This window comes from Erinaceus europaeus, chromosome 5 (genome assembly GCF_950295315.1).
Source record: "Erinaceus europaeus chromosome 5, mEriEur2.1, whole genome shotgun sequence".
NCBI lineage: Eukaryota > Metazoa > Chordata > Mammalia > Eulipotyphla > Erinaceidae > Erinaceus > Erinaceus europaeus.
Genome location: NC_080166.1, coordinates 113,460,815 through 113,474,585, shown reverse-complemented (window position 1 = coordinate 113,474,585; position 13,771 = coordinate 113,460,815). Strand labels below are relative to the sequence as shown.

Sequence of the window (13,771 nt, the reverse complement as noted above, 5' to 3'; positions counted from 1 at the left end):
TCCCAGAGGGCTAGAGAATGGGAAAGCTATCATGGGAGGGGGTGGGTTAAGGAGATTGGGTGGTGGGAATTGTGTGGAGTTGTACCCCTCCTACCTTATGGTTTTGTTCGTTAATCCTTTCTTAAATAAAAAATTTTAAAAAAATGCCCAGATCTAATTAGCCATAAGCAGATAAAAAATAGCATCAGTTGTAAACATTTGGGGAGATACTACTATCTGTGACTTAAAATTGAAATTTTTGTTCAATGTGCTATATATATAGCTCAATACTTCTGAGTATTCAGTCACCTTCCCCATTTGAGTGTATATTTGAAGGTCAAATTAAAAACAAAATAAGTGGCTGGTCAGTGGTGCACCAAGTTGAATGCACACATTGCCATATGCAAGGACCTGAGTTTAAGTCCCAGTCTCCACCTGCAGGAGAAAAGCTTTAGGAGTGGTAATGCAGAGTTGCAGGTGTCTCTTTTTCTCTCCCTCTGTATTACTTCTTGCTCTCTGAATTTCTGTCTATCCTATCAAATACAGAAAAGAAGAAAGAAAAAAAGGAAAACTGTAAACAAAACATGCTATTTAAATATTTTTTCTAAAGATTAAAATGTCCTGAGAAATATTTTGTATGTTTATAGCTTATTTAGAAAGTATACATATTTATGTTTTGATATTTGTACATTTGTAAAATAATTTGTTTATATGTTTTAGGGTAATCTACAAACTATTGGCTTCTAAAAGTGAAAGTATTTGGGTTCAAGCTCTGAAGGTTCTGGGATATTTTCTGAAACATTTAGGTCACAAGTAAGTTGATGTTTCTCATAAGATGTTATGTAAATATCTACTTAAATTGTATTTAAAAATGTTTTTACTAATGTAACATGAAATCTAACTGGAATGGTCTTTCATTGTGAAAATAATAGCTTCCCGTGGTGAAAGTTATAAATGTCTTATAAAGAATGTTTTAATAGATTATAAAAACATATCAGAATAGAGTGATGTCATTAAGAAATATAGTTTATATTTGTTTCTTGAAAAGAAAAGAAAACTGTTCATTTTAAAGTTATAACAACATGGGGAAATAAGTTGTATCTATGTGTCAATGACTGCAATCTAACCTCCCCTCAATAAAAATTATTAAAAAAATAAGTTTAGAAACTTAGATTTACTTTGATGGAAATGCATAGAAGAATCCAAGTCCTTATTTAATCTTAAGTACTAACTTTCCATCCAGTGCTTGATATTCATGCTTGACTCTGGGAATAACTGTTTTGTTATGAATTCTTATGATACATAAGATGATTTTTAGGCATCCAAAGACTGCAAAAAATTAATTGAGCATTCTCTTTTCTCTTCTTACAACATCTGGGAAGTCTTTGGAACTGTATCTGTATTCCCATACAAAATACAATGTCAACTATTTTCTTTAGCTCATTCAATTTAATTTGGACCAGGCAGTTCATTTTGAAGAAAATCTGACTAGCATTTCATTAGCTATAGCCCTGCATTAGTTCTTAGCTATAACTTTATTTCAAATCATTTTTCCATTTTTACTGAAATATCATGCATATTTAAACTATGTAGAATGTTGACTTGCTACTTACATATTGTGAAATGATCACCTATGTAACCTTAGGTACCTCTCTGTCAGTTATGAAATTAAAATTTTCTCTAAGAAAAGAAAGATAGGGAGCTGGGCTGTGGCACAGTGGGTTAAGCGCACATGATAGAAAGTGCACAGACCGGCATCAGGATTCAGGTTCTAGCCCAAGGCTCCCCACCAGCAGGGGATTTGCTTCACAGGCGGTGCAGCAGGTCTGCAGGTCTATCTTTCTTTCCCCCTCTCTGTCTTCTGCTCCTCTGTCCTATCTAACAACAACAGCAGCAATAACAACAACAGCAACAACAATGATGATAAACATGGGCAACAAAAGGGAAAAAATAAAGTTTAAAAAAACAGAAAAAGAAAAGAAAAATATAGTAAAACATTCTGTCAAATAAAAGGAAATAATATTTTTTAACAAAAGCTTTTCTCACATGTGAATATCATATATTTTTAAGGTTTATCTGATAGCTAGCTGATTTTTGTTTATATGCTGAGTCAATGTTTTATTATATTTTTGTGATCTTTGCCAACATATGGGGGCTTATTGATTCCTCGCTATTTGAGAATCTTTCCCAATGTCCAGAATTAGAGGTTTTCAGTAATCAGTTTTCCAGTAACTAACAGTTATTTATTTTAGTTTTTTTCTGAATTATATTGCTTTTATTATATTGATTTTCTAAACATTTTGCCTAAGAATAGTGTAATGTCATTTAAGTATTGCTAGACTGGATACTTTTTATAATGTCACTATTTCTAATTATTTTTGGTGTTTGCATTTACCAAGATTTATTGATAACACTAATAAAAATGGAACAAAATTCATATAAAGCATTGTTTTATTTTTTGATTTTCCCTTTTGTTGCTCTTTTTTGTTGTTGTTGTTGTAGTTATTATTGTTGTTGTTATTAATATTGTCATTGTTAGATAGGATAAAGAGAAATGGAGAGAGAAAGGGAAGACAGAGTGGGGAAGAGAAAGATAGACACCTGCAGACCTGCTTCACTGCCTGTGACGTGACACCCCTGCAGGTGGGGAGCCTGGGGTTCGAACCGGGATCCTTATGCCGTTCCTTGCACTTTGTGCCACATGCACTTAACCTGCTGCGCTGCCGCCTGACTCCCCATATAAAAAATCTTTAACATGCTAGTCAAGGATGATAGATATATTATAGAGAAAGAGAAAATTCAAAGAAAGCCAGACTATAGAAGAGTTGCATAGATGTATAAGCGTGCAAGTTTTGCACTCTTCCACTGAGCAACTTTTCTGGTTATAAAAGTAACTAGCTAGGAATAGATACAAGTCACAGATTTTTAATTTTGCAAAATATAAAACCACTGATTTAACTTTAGTTAGATGAAATGTATTGACTGGGAGATAGTTAAAAGACTTTGACCTTAGATACAACTTTAGAATAGTTTTTAAAATACATTTTAAAATGTAGATACTTCAGTGACTCACAGGAACAAATCAAGAGAGGACAAGTATTGGTGAGGATGTGGACAAAAAAGAACTCTCTTACATTGTTGATGGGAATGCAAAATGCCACAACCCAGGTGAAGTAGTGTGGATAGTCCTTAAACAAATAATAATGGAAATACCTTACAATATTAATTTTTGACATTTATCCAAAGGACATTAAGACAGTAATTCAGAGGGACATATTCACCCATATGTTCATAGCTGTATTATTTACAATAGCCAAGAAGTGGAAACAGCCTAGATGCCCATCAACAACTGACTGGATAAAGAAGTTATGGGACCAATACTTTGTGGAATATTACTCTGCAGTTAAAAAGATGATATTCAGGGTGGGCTTCAGTGCACTGGGTAGAATATATGTATTTTAATGATCAGGGACCTGAGTCAAGTAGCACATCCCCACCTGCAGAGGGACAACTTCACAAGTGGTGAAGTAGTGCTGCAGGTGTCCCTCTTTCTCTTTCCCTCTCTATCTTGCCCATCCCTATCTCTCAATTTCTGTCTCTCTCTTCTCTATTCAGTAAATATGTTTTTAAAAGATGATATTATATGCTTCAGGACAAATGGATAGAAATTTAAGTGATGATACTTAATGAAGTAAGAAGGTGAAAAACAACTACCAGATAGTATCACTCTTATATGGAATACAGAGAATTGAAATGCATGAACCTGCAAACAACAGTAACAACCCCCATCCCCCAGTAATTAGGTGAATTGTGTCTAACACATTGTGCTAAGTATGGTGGTTACCATTGGAAGGGGTTGGGGAGGCAAAGAACCTAGTGCTTGGTAGATTGTGGAAATGTACCCCTCAACTATGGTGGTCACCACTGGGGTGGGTGGGGAGTGGGCACAGAACTTTGATGGTGGGAATGGTGTGCATTCATACCCCTATTATTTTATGATCTTGTAAATCCCTGTTAATAAAAGGCAAGTGGTACACAGATACGTGGTTCATTTGAATTCTGTGTTAAACCAAAGTAACAGTAGCTGTTTTAACAGAACAGCAATGAAATTTTGGTCAGTCACCAGGCTAGTAATTTCTTACACACTTAAAATTTTATGAGTATTCTTTAGTAGACGAGTTTCTTAGAAGGTTTGATATAGGGTACCAGGCTGCTGCTTCCATCTTGTGCTCCCTGTTTTCAGCATTTGGATCTACTGTTGTTTCCTTGGGAAAATAGAAGAGAGGACAAGCATAAGAGGGTGTGTTTTTGTTTGTTTGTTTATTTTATTATTATTTTTTTTACCCTATTCAGGCCTAAAAAATAGTCCATGACTTTTTGCTCTCATTTCTCTTCTCCTTCTCCCCCTCCTCCTACTTCACTCCTTCTTATCCTCCTCCTTTTATAATTGCCACTAGCTAGGGTTATTGCTAGGGGCTTGCTGTTGGCACTAGGAATTCACAGCTCATACAGGCTATATAAGTGTGTGTGTGTGTGTGTGTGTGTGTATATATATATATATATAATTGGATAGGACAGAAATATTGAGAGGGGAGGGGGGGCGGAGATAGAAAGGGAGCAAGAAAGACACCTGCAAACCTGTTTTTCTGCTTGTGACATGTCCCTCCTAGCAGTGAGGAGTGGGGTTTCCATCTCTGTTCCTTATGCATAGTAATATGTCTGCTTAGCCAGGTGTGCCGTCACCCCCGCATTCACATTCTGTTCAGTAGAACTCATTTACAACAGGTAGTTGTAAGAGAGGCTAGAATAAAAATACATATCTACAGCTGTATTATAAGAAAATAGGAAGAATTTAGTGATTACTGGTCATTCTATGTGATAGTTGCCAATTCCAAACAAGAAACAATTTAAAACCAAGGTAAGTAATAAAATATTGAGGCTTGTGACCAAGAAGATTTAGATATTATATTCTAAGAAGTGGTACAAATGAGAGGCTTTGTTATCCTCTGAGCTAGCTGTAAGTGTTCCCGGATCACTTTAGTATAGCATTCTACCCTAACCTTGGATTTGTTGAAGCAACAGTGAAATGAACTGACACTGAGTACACTTTAAAAAATCTGATTGCACTGAAACTTTGGTGGTGGGTGTGATGAGGCATATTCATGCACTGAGCTATAAACTCTCCAATTTTTATAAAATGGCAAATCAGTGAAATTGTATTATAATACCGATGACACACATAAATATGAGTAATAATGAATTCTCTTTGGCTCTAGTTGTTTTACTATGCTGTCCCAAAGTTAAAATAGAGTACTGATTACTAGTCACAGTTTAAGGTTCTTTGATACAGACTTTGTTCTTGACTATTTCATGAATTCTGAATTTGAACAGAAAGATGAAAAAAAAACAATGTTTTCTGTTGAGAAACCAATAATTTTAGACTAATCAAACATTTCTAAATAATTATTACAATATGGAAAATAATGGGTCTCGACAGTTACGTAATGTTTCATAATTTGTGTGGTTCACACCTTAGAAGTATTTAATCATGTTCTTAGAATACTAGAAAATGACTGTGCTATGAACTGTCACATTTCATTTTGTAGGTGGGAGTGATATAAACAATTATATTTTGTATGTGCTTTGCTGACTTTACTATTGCAAAATGAGTTAGAAAGTCCTTGGTGTTTCATATTTTGTTTTTCCCCTTCTTCTCTAGGAGAAAAGTTGAAATTATGCACACTCACAGTCTCTTCACTCTTCTTGGAGAAAGACTGATGCTACATACAAACACTGTGACTGTCACAACATACAATACACTTTATGAGGTAAAATAAAATATGTATGATGACAGTTTTAAATATATATAGTGGAAATTTCTGTTTGTCCAGATCAGTACTTATTAATGTGAAAAATCTGTCACTAATGAAGATGAACACTTACTTATATTTAAAAATTTTACTAGGGGGCCGGGCGGTAGCGCAGTGGGTTAAGTGCACGTGGTGCAAAGTGCAAGGACCAGCAGAAGGATCCCGGTCTAGCCCTTGGCTCCCCACCTGCAGGGGAGTCGCTTCACAGGTGGTGAAGTAGGTCTGCAGGTGTCTTATCTTTCTCTCCCCCTCTCTGTCTTCCCTTCCCCTCTCAGTTATTCTCTGTCCTATCCAACAATGACAACAATAATAGTAACAACAATAATAGTAACAACAAGAGAAAGAAATGCCCTCCAGGAACAGTGGATTCGTGGTTCAGGCATCAAGCCCCGGCGATAACCCTGGAGGAAAATATCTAAAAATACTTTCTTGTAAATTTATCTGCCATTCCATTGTTTTCCTTCCATTCATGAGGGTTTATAGTTCTTATCTCCCAACAAAGATCCCACCTCTCAATACCATAAAGTGACATTTGGATTTCTACATATGTTTTGAGGTGTCAGAAGCATCAACTTAATAGCTGTATGTTAGCTTTCTGTTACAGCAACTCAGCTCTGCAGTTGTGTCCTGGAAGTAGCCATATACAGTAGGAACTAAGAGTATAGCTAGCCAATGACAATGTATTTATAAAAGTAAATTGTTGGCTTCATTTGCTAACAGGGTGTAATTTATATATATATAAATTATATATATAATTTATATATAAATTATATATATAATTTATATTATATATATAAATATACAGAGGGAGAGAGAGAGAGAGGTGCGTGCCTATAGCACTGCTTCACTGCTCATGATGCTTTCCCCCTGCAGATGGGGACTGGAGGCTTGAACATGTGTACTTATGCATGGTAACATGTGCACTCAACTAGTTGAACCACCACTCAATCCTCAGAGCACAATTTTTTAACCTTGCATGTGTAACATTACTTTTGTGTTTTTCAGTTTTGCTTTGTATTTTTATCAGTAAAGTTAAATATGTCTTCCTTTTAAATAAATTTAAGAAAGCACTTTAATAATTCTTTTGGTTTTGTTAGTTTTTAAGACTTATATACCAAGTTTGTGTCAGACACCCTTCAAATTTACTTTTAGACTCAACCCTCCAAAGTACTCGTTATTTATTTATTTTTACTAGAGCATTGCTCAGCTTTATTAAACCTGGGGCCTTTGGTACCTCAGGCATGAAAGTCTTTTGCATAATCTTTTGCATAGTGCTGATGTTTTAAGTTAAAATAATATGTTTTTAGTATTGTTCTAGCTTTCTTCTTCAAGATGGAGTAAATTTTAATAGAGTTAGTCATCTTGTAATAGGCATTTCCTCTCGATTCTTTAGTTATGTTTCTTTAATAATTATTTTCTTCATGTGTTTTCTATGAGTACTCCTTTGATATATACTTTACAGTAATTATATCAGTGTCTTAGAACATCCCTATTAAACTGCCATTATTATTTCCTTTTTAAATATATAGTGAGACTCACAAGCTAAATAATTAGTTATATATAAGATAGCTAACTAATCACTATGAAATAGGCAGATATTCTTATCTATGTGCAAAAGACAAAACACAAATTTTAGAATCTACCTCCACTGGGATGATTGAGGCTATTTGAGTCAAAGCCTATTACCAGATGAGGATTCTGAATCCCTTTTCTAATAATGATTAACTTGTGTTTCTACTTTGATTTTTTTCCTCCAGGGTTATTGATGGGGCTCAGTGCCTGCACCATGAATCCACTGCTCCTTGAAGCCATTACACCCCCTTTTGTTGCCCTTGTTGTTGTAGCCTTGTGGTTATTATTGTTGTTGTTGATGTCATTCATTGTTGGATAGGACAGAGAGGGAGAGAGAGAGATAGACACCTGCAGACCTGCTTCACTGCCTGTGAAGCGACTCCCCTCCTGGTGGGGAGCCGGGGGCTCGAACTGGGATTCTTCCACAGGTCGAATTATAACAATCATGTTGTACTACTCACCCTTAAATGAAAAATGTATATATGAGCATATACACATGCAATTAGATTAGTCTTCTCTCAAAGTGTCTCAACAGCAAGTACATCCACATTTCTGCCTACCACCTAAACAGATGTGCATGCACTCTTGGTATTCAGATTTATCTTTGCTTACTGTAGAGTACTCTACAGTAAGCTAAGCCAAGCAAACTTAAGTTTAGAAATATTTAAAAATGGTGTCAAACGTGTCATGTTGATAATGTTTTGGATGTGGTTTCACAGTTGTTTGAAAGTCTAATTAGGATTACTTCATACTATAATCTCTGAAACTTGTAATTCTGATAAGATGTCTATAATAGTAATCGATAAATATTAAAAAGAAAGAGTAGCTTAGACTTTTTTAGCAGTATGTATCGGACCATATTTCATAGTTAAAAATCTGTGTTAATTCTTCTAAAAGTTGAAAAAAAAACATTTAAGAATGCATTCTTACTAATTTTCTAAGGTATTTGTTCTTGCAGGTTATACTTTAAGAAATAAGCTTATTTTAATAGGATCTTCATAGAAATTGCTCAAAGATATCTTTTACAGATATTTTTGCACAATTTGAAAAAATGTTTATTTTATTTCATTTAATTGTTGCTTTGTCACTTTCCCTCTAAATTATAAATTTTTCTTTACTTTAATCTTCTTTTATTTTTATCATCCAATAAGATGTTAGTGGTTTGTAGTTCAGTTGTTGGCACATAGACACATAGGTGTCTGCAGAACACTATCATTTCCAACATAGTTTTTTTTTTTTCCACCATTATGGTGAAAACCCCCAGAGTCCGTTGCTTTGGTGCAATATACCTCGTCTAGTCCAAGATTTGTAGTGCCTCTTAATACACATAAGAAACATATTTTTGCAAGACTGTCATCTAAAGACAAAGAAAGCCATATTTTTTTATTTTAAACATATTTGTAATGTGCAGTAAGTCTATTTGATTTATTACTTTATCAAGGGTAATACTGTTTTCACTTAGAGGTTTGGGTCTACTATACTATCTTATTTGTAGCCTATCCTAGTAATTTAATTAAATTACTAGTGGAGAGAGCTGCCACCAGGTATTGAATCATATAATCTAACAATTACAGCTTATTTACATACAAATGAACTCATTTTTAAAGGGAATATTTTCATTATTTTTTTCTCTATGAGCATTATGGCTTGGAAACAAAAAGTTTATTAGGTATATAAACTTTTGAAACTATAAAATTTTTTATAGTTTTATAAAATTATAGTCTATAAATTTTATAAGCTATAAAATTTTGAAGTAAATTCTAACAATCCTTTTTATTACATTATAAAATCCTTGAGGAGGGAAGTATGGTAGACATCATCTATTCAGATATCCTTATCCCCAATAGAAATTAAAAAGTTAAAAAGTAATATGACTTGTCCAAACTTAATATACTAAAATACTTTTATGTCTAAATTCTTATAGCATGAGATATAGCAGTGGGGTCATATTTGCTATTTAAAAAAAAAACTAGTACTACTTCTATCTTTAAAGTCAAATATATTGATACTAAAACAAAATGATTTATACAGGGAGGTCAAGAGTAAGTTCCAGTTTGCCTGCTTCATTTCTCCATATCCCGTTTATTGTGAGATGGTTCCATATGTACAATAGAATGCTGAGCTCAGACCTATGTCTATAAATAGATTACTTACTCTTCTGTGTCTAGACTTATGATTCATCGTTGTTTCCCAGCCTTACCTTATTTGATAGCCAGTAGCTTCATATGAATATGTGGCTAGACTGAATTGAGGTGGGTTATAAAAACAAAGCATGCATTCAACTTTATGTCTATATCTAGTTCTGGGTTCTGCATTATTTTACTTTGGGTAGAAGGTGGAGAATATCTTACTATGCAGATCTCTAGCCAAGTCCATTGAATTAATATGGCCACCTTAATTCCTGTAATTCCATTTAAAATGCTCATTTATATCTCATGATTTCCTTCCCCATTTAAAAAACTCACAGAAATTATTGATAGTCTATAATGTTTAATGTTACATTTCTTTTTAGTGCTAGATGTCATTTCTCCATTTATGTATATTGCAGAATGTAGGCACTTGTTCATAATATTACATACTGCATTGAGTTCTAAATATATATATATATATTTTTTTTTAAAGCACTCCAGTGGGGGTTGGGGTAGATAGCAAGCACAATGGTTATTTAAAGAGACTCTCATGCCTGAAGCTCTTTTTTTTTTTTCTCTTAACCTTATTTAATTCAAGGAACCTGTACATAGATCTTTATGTGGTATTTCTTTTTACTTTTTATTTAAGAAAGGATTAATTAACAAAACCATAGGGTAGGAGGGGTACAACTCCACACAATTCCCACCACCCAATCGCCATATCCCACCCCCTCCCCTGATAGCTTTCCCACTCTCTATCCAACTGGGAGCATGGACCCAGGGTCATTGTGGGTTGTAGAAGGTGGAAGGTCTGGCTTCTGTAATTGCTTCCCCACTGAACACGGGTGTTGACTGGTCGGTCCATACTCCCAGTCTGCCTCTCTCTTTCCCTAGTAGGGTGTGTCTCTGGGGAAGCTGAGCTCCAGGACACATTGGTGGGGTCTTCAGTCCAGGGAAACCTAGCTGGCATCCTGATGACATCTGGAACCTGGTGTATTTGGTATTTCTAATAGCTTTCTTTGATAGGCAAAAAATTATTGCCCTCATTGTCAGATGATTACATAAGGACAAAGAAAAGCTATATAGTATTGGCAGTGAATTTTGCTTTCTGTGTAATGAGTTTTCTTTTTGTGTGTCAAAAATTTTCAACTATGGCCTCATTTTGTCCAACCTTGTCAGTGATTATTTGAGATCAGTTTGTAAACCAGAAGTTTGGGGATCTTGTTGACTGAATTATAGGTGTTCCTCTGGCCTTAGGAGTTCATAGGGTGTGAAAACTCCCAGTCATGTTATGTCAACCACTAGTTGTGTTTTGGAAAACATAGCTTTCAAGTAAGTTTTTATCCATATGTATGGATAAAAAATGTATTTTATCCAATGAAGATTGGAGAGCTCTGTTCAGAAAATTTGGTGGCATTGTTTAGTTTTAACAATAAATTATTTAGTTTCATCAAAAATATAGGAACAAGTCAAAAGGAAATTAACATTTATTCTGCTTTATAGTTTAATCATTTAATAATAGTAGGTTAGTTTATTTCAAGCCAGTATAATTTAGATGCTCTTTCCTAATATACATAAGTAAATTTATTATATTCTATATTTAGTTAAAATATGAATAGAGGGGCTGGGTGGTGGCGCAGCAGGTTAAGCGCGCATGGTGCAAAGCGCAAGGACCTGCGTAAGTATACTGGTTAGAGCCCCTGGCTCCCCACCTGCATGATTGGTCGCTTCACAGTCAGTGAAGGTCTGCAGTTGTCTATCTTTCTCTTCCCCATCTCTATCTTCCCTCCCTCTCTCCATTTCTCTCTGTACTATCCAACAATGACAGCAATAACAACAGTAATAAACAACAAGGAAACAGAAGGAAAATGTAGCCTCCAGGAGCAGTGCAGGCACAGAGTTCCAATGATAACCCTAGAAACAAAAACAAAAACCATATATATACAGAAAGATGAGATTCTACTGCTGAAAGCTATGACATTTTCTTTCTTTTTTTTCTAATTTAATTTTCTTTTTAATTGATTTAATAATGATCAACAAAACTGTAGGATAAGAGTAGTACAATTCCACACAATTCCCACCAGCAGAGTTCTATATCCCATCCTCTCCATTGGAAGCTTTCCTTTTCTTTATTCTTCTGAGAGTATGGACCCAGGATCATAATGGGATACAAAAGGTGGTAGGTCTGGGTTCTGTAATTGCTTCTGTGCTGGACATGGGCATTGGCAGGTCGATCCATACTCCTAGACTGTTTCTGTCCTTTCCTAGTAGGTCAGGGCTCTGGAGAGGTGGGGTTCTAGGACACGTGGTGAGGTCATCTACCCAGTGAAGTCAGGCTGGCATTGTTGTGGGGAAAGCGTCACAGACCACCCGAGACCAGTTCAGTCAAATATAGGGGTCTTTATTAAGCCTGCTGGTGACTATACTCAACAGCTGAAAGCACTGCTCAGAGTGCAGTCCCGAGCTCAGTGTGGCAGAGTCATTTATAGGGGTAAGTGTGGTAGACAAGCTAGGTTACAGAAGCCAAACATGAGGTATTTAGAGTGGTCTGTTACTGTGGTCAGGACGATCCATTATGGAAACAACCAACAATCAACGCTTAACAATCAACAGTCAACGATTAATCAATAATTTTAGAACACTAAGATCTACTTCTTGTTGGCAAGTAAAGCAGTTGCACAAGTTCAGGTTCAGGTCAAGATGGAGTCAGTTCTGCTAAGGAAGTGGGGATCCTGTCACAGCATTATGGTCGCATCCGGAATCTGATGGCTGAAAAAATATTAAGATATAAAGCAGAACAAATTGTTTAATAATCAGGAATCTAAAGGTAAGACTATAGCCGATGCGATTTGGGTTCTTGATTTTGGAAAAGGCTAGTAGGTCTGTTTTAGGTAGATTCCCGGGGGCCTAGGACTTCACTAGTTTTATGCTTGAGCCTGATAGCTATCATGCAGGTGGCCTAAAGGTATTGTCTGGGGAGATAGTGTCAGAGTTGGAAATAAGACTAGGAGGCTGGATCAGGGAAGAGAGTAGCTCCCAGATATGGGAAAAGTATATAAATATTATTAACTGTAAAATCCATTGATTTGATCTGGGGCTCATATTCAGCACAGGAACCCGTGTAACTTCTGTGTCCCTGTAGATCTGAGCTCTCATTCTGTAGGCTAGGACATTTTCTAATCAAACTTATCTCCCCTTCTCTCCTGATTATCTCCACTCACAGCTTTTGTAATAATATCTAGACTCTGATCTGGCTTTTATAGTCTCCCTATAGATTTCTTTTAAAATTGTAATTTGGTTTTAAAAAATCCATTCAGAATTTACCATAGTGAGTTTTAATGGGAAATTAAATTTCTGATATTATAAAATGTGATATTACACAAATACAGTTCCTTTGAATTTTTTAAAATCAAAGAATAGAAGTAAACACAGGTTAAACACTAAACATTACTTATATTACTTATATAATTCAGGTAGTTATTCTTGAAATTAACAAATGTTTATTGAATATTTTAAGCTCTGTCAAGAATTATAATCATTGCAAGGAGTACAATACTGATGAGGGTGTGTGGGAATCTTGTGCTTATAGAGCTTATGTTTTAGTTGAATATTTTAGAAAATGCTTTAGCAATCTATCAATTATTTGCTCAACCTTGATATATTTTTTTTGTTATTTGAAAGAAGTTTATAAAAATAAAAACCCTTGCTAACTAGCAAGTAACTGTGAGATACATTGTTAATAAAGATTTTCCCCTTATGTAGTTTTTGAAATTGGGGCTGAGATTTCAGTAAAATAATAAACTTAATGTAATTTCTTATTGTTTTAAGGGTTAATTATCATAGTTGGTTACCACTTACATCCTAAATATGAGGGGAATATATGCTGAAAAAAATATTTAACTCCCTAAAAATTAAATTTCCTTTTATATATATTTTTTGATCACTAATAAAAGCAATTTCTGATAGCCTAGAATTAAAATTTAGAAGCATGTGAAATTCACATATATTCAAAGTTTTCTGTCTTGCAGTTAAGATTTATTTCTAAGTGGGATTCAAATTCTTCTTTCAGATCTTGACAGAGCAAGTATGTACTCAAGTTGTACACAAACCACATCCAGAACCAGATTCTACAGTGAAAATTCAGAATCCAAGTGAGCAAACAATAATTCTGACTACTATGTGGCAGTAAAATGGAAATGTATGAAACTCTTACAGTGTTTC

General features: G+C 34.9%; 1 protein-coding gene across 6 annotated transcripts in view; it reads left to right on the top strand.

Annotated features, from left to right (window-relative positions):
* Positions 1–13,771, top strand: part of NBEA (neurobeachin) — a 546,841-nt gene that overhangs the window by 131,792 nt on the left and 401,278 nt on the right. For all 6 annotated transcript variants that reach the window (XM_060191623.1, XM_060191622.1, XM_060191624.1 and 3 more), the window contains 3 exons: positions 700–792; positions 5,699–5,807; positions 13,620–13,701. In XM_060191623.1, coding sequence (XP_060047606.1) covers positions 700–792; positions 5,699–5,807; positions 13,620–13,701 — 284 coding nt within the window. The remainder of the gene's footprint in view (positions 1–699; positions 793–5,698; positions 5,808–13,619; positions 13,702–13,771) is intronic.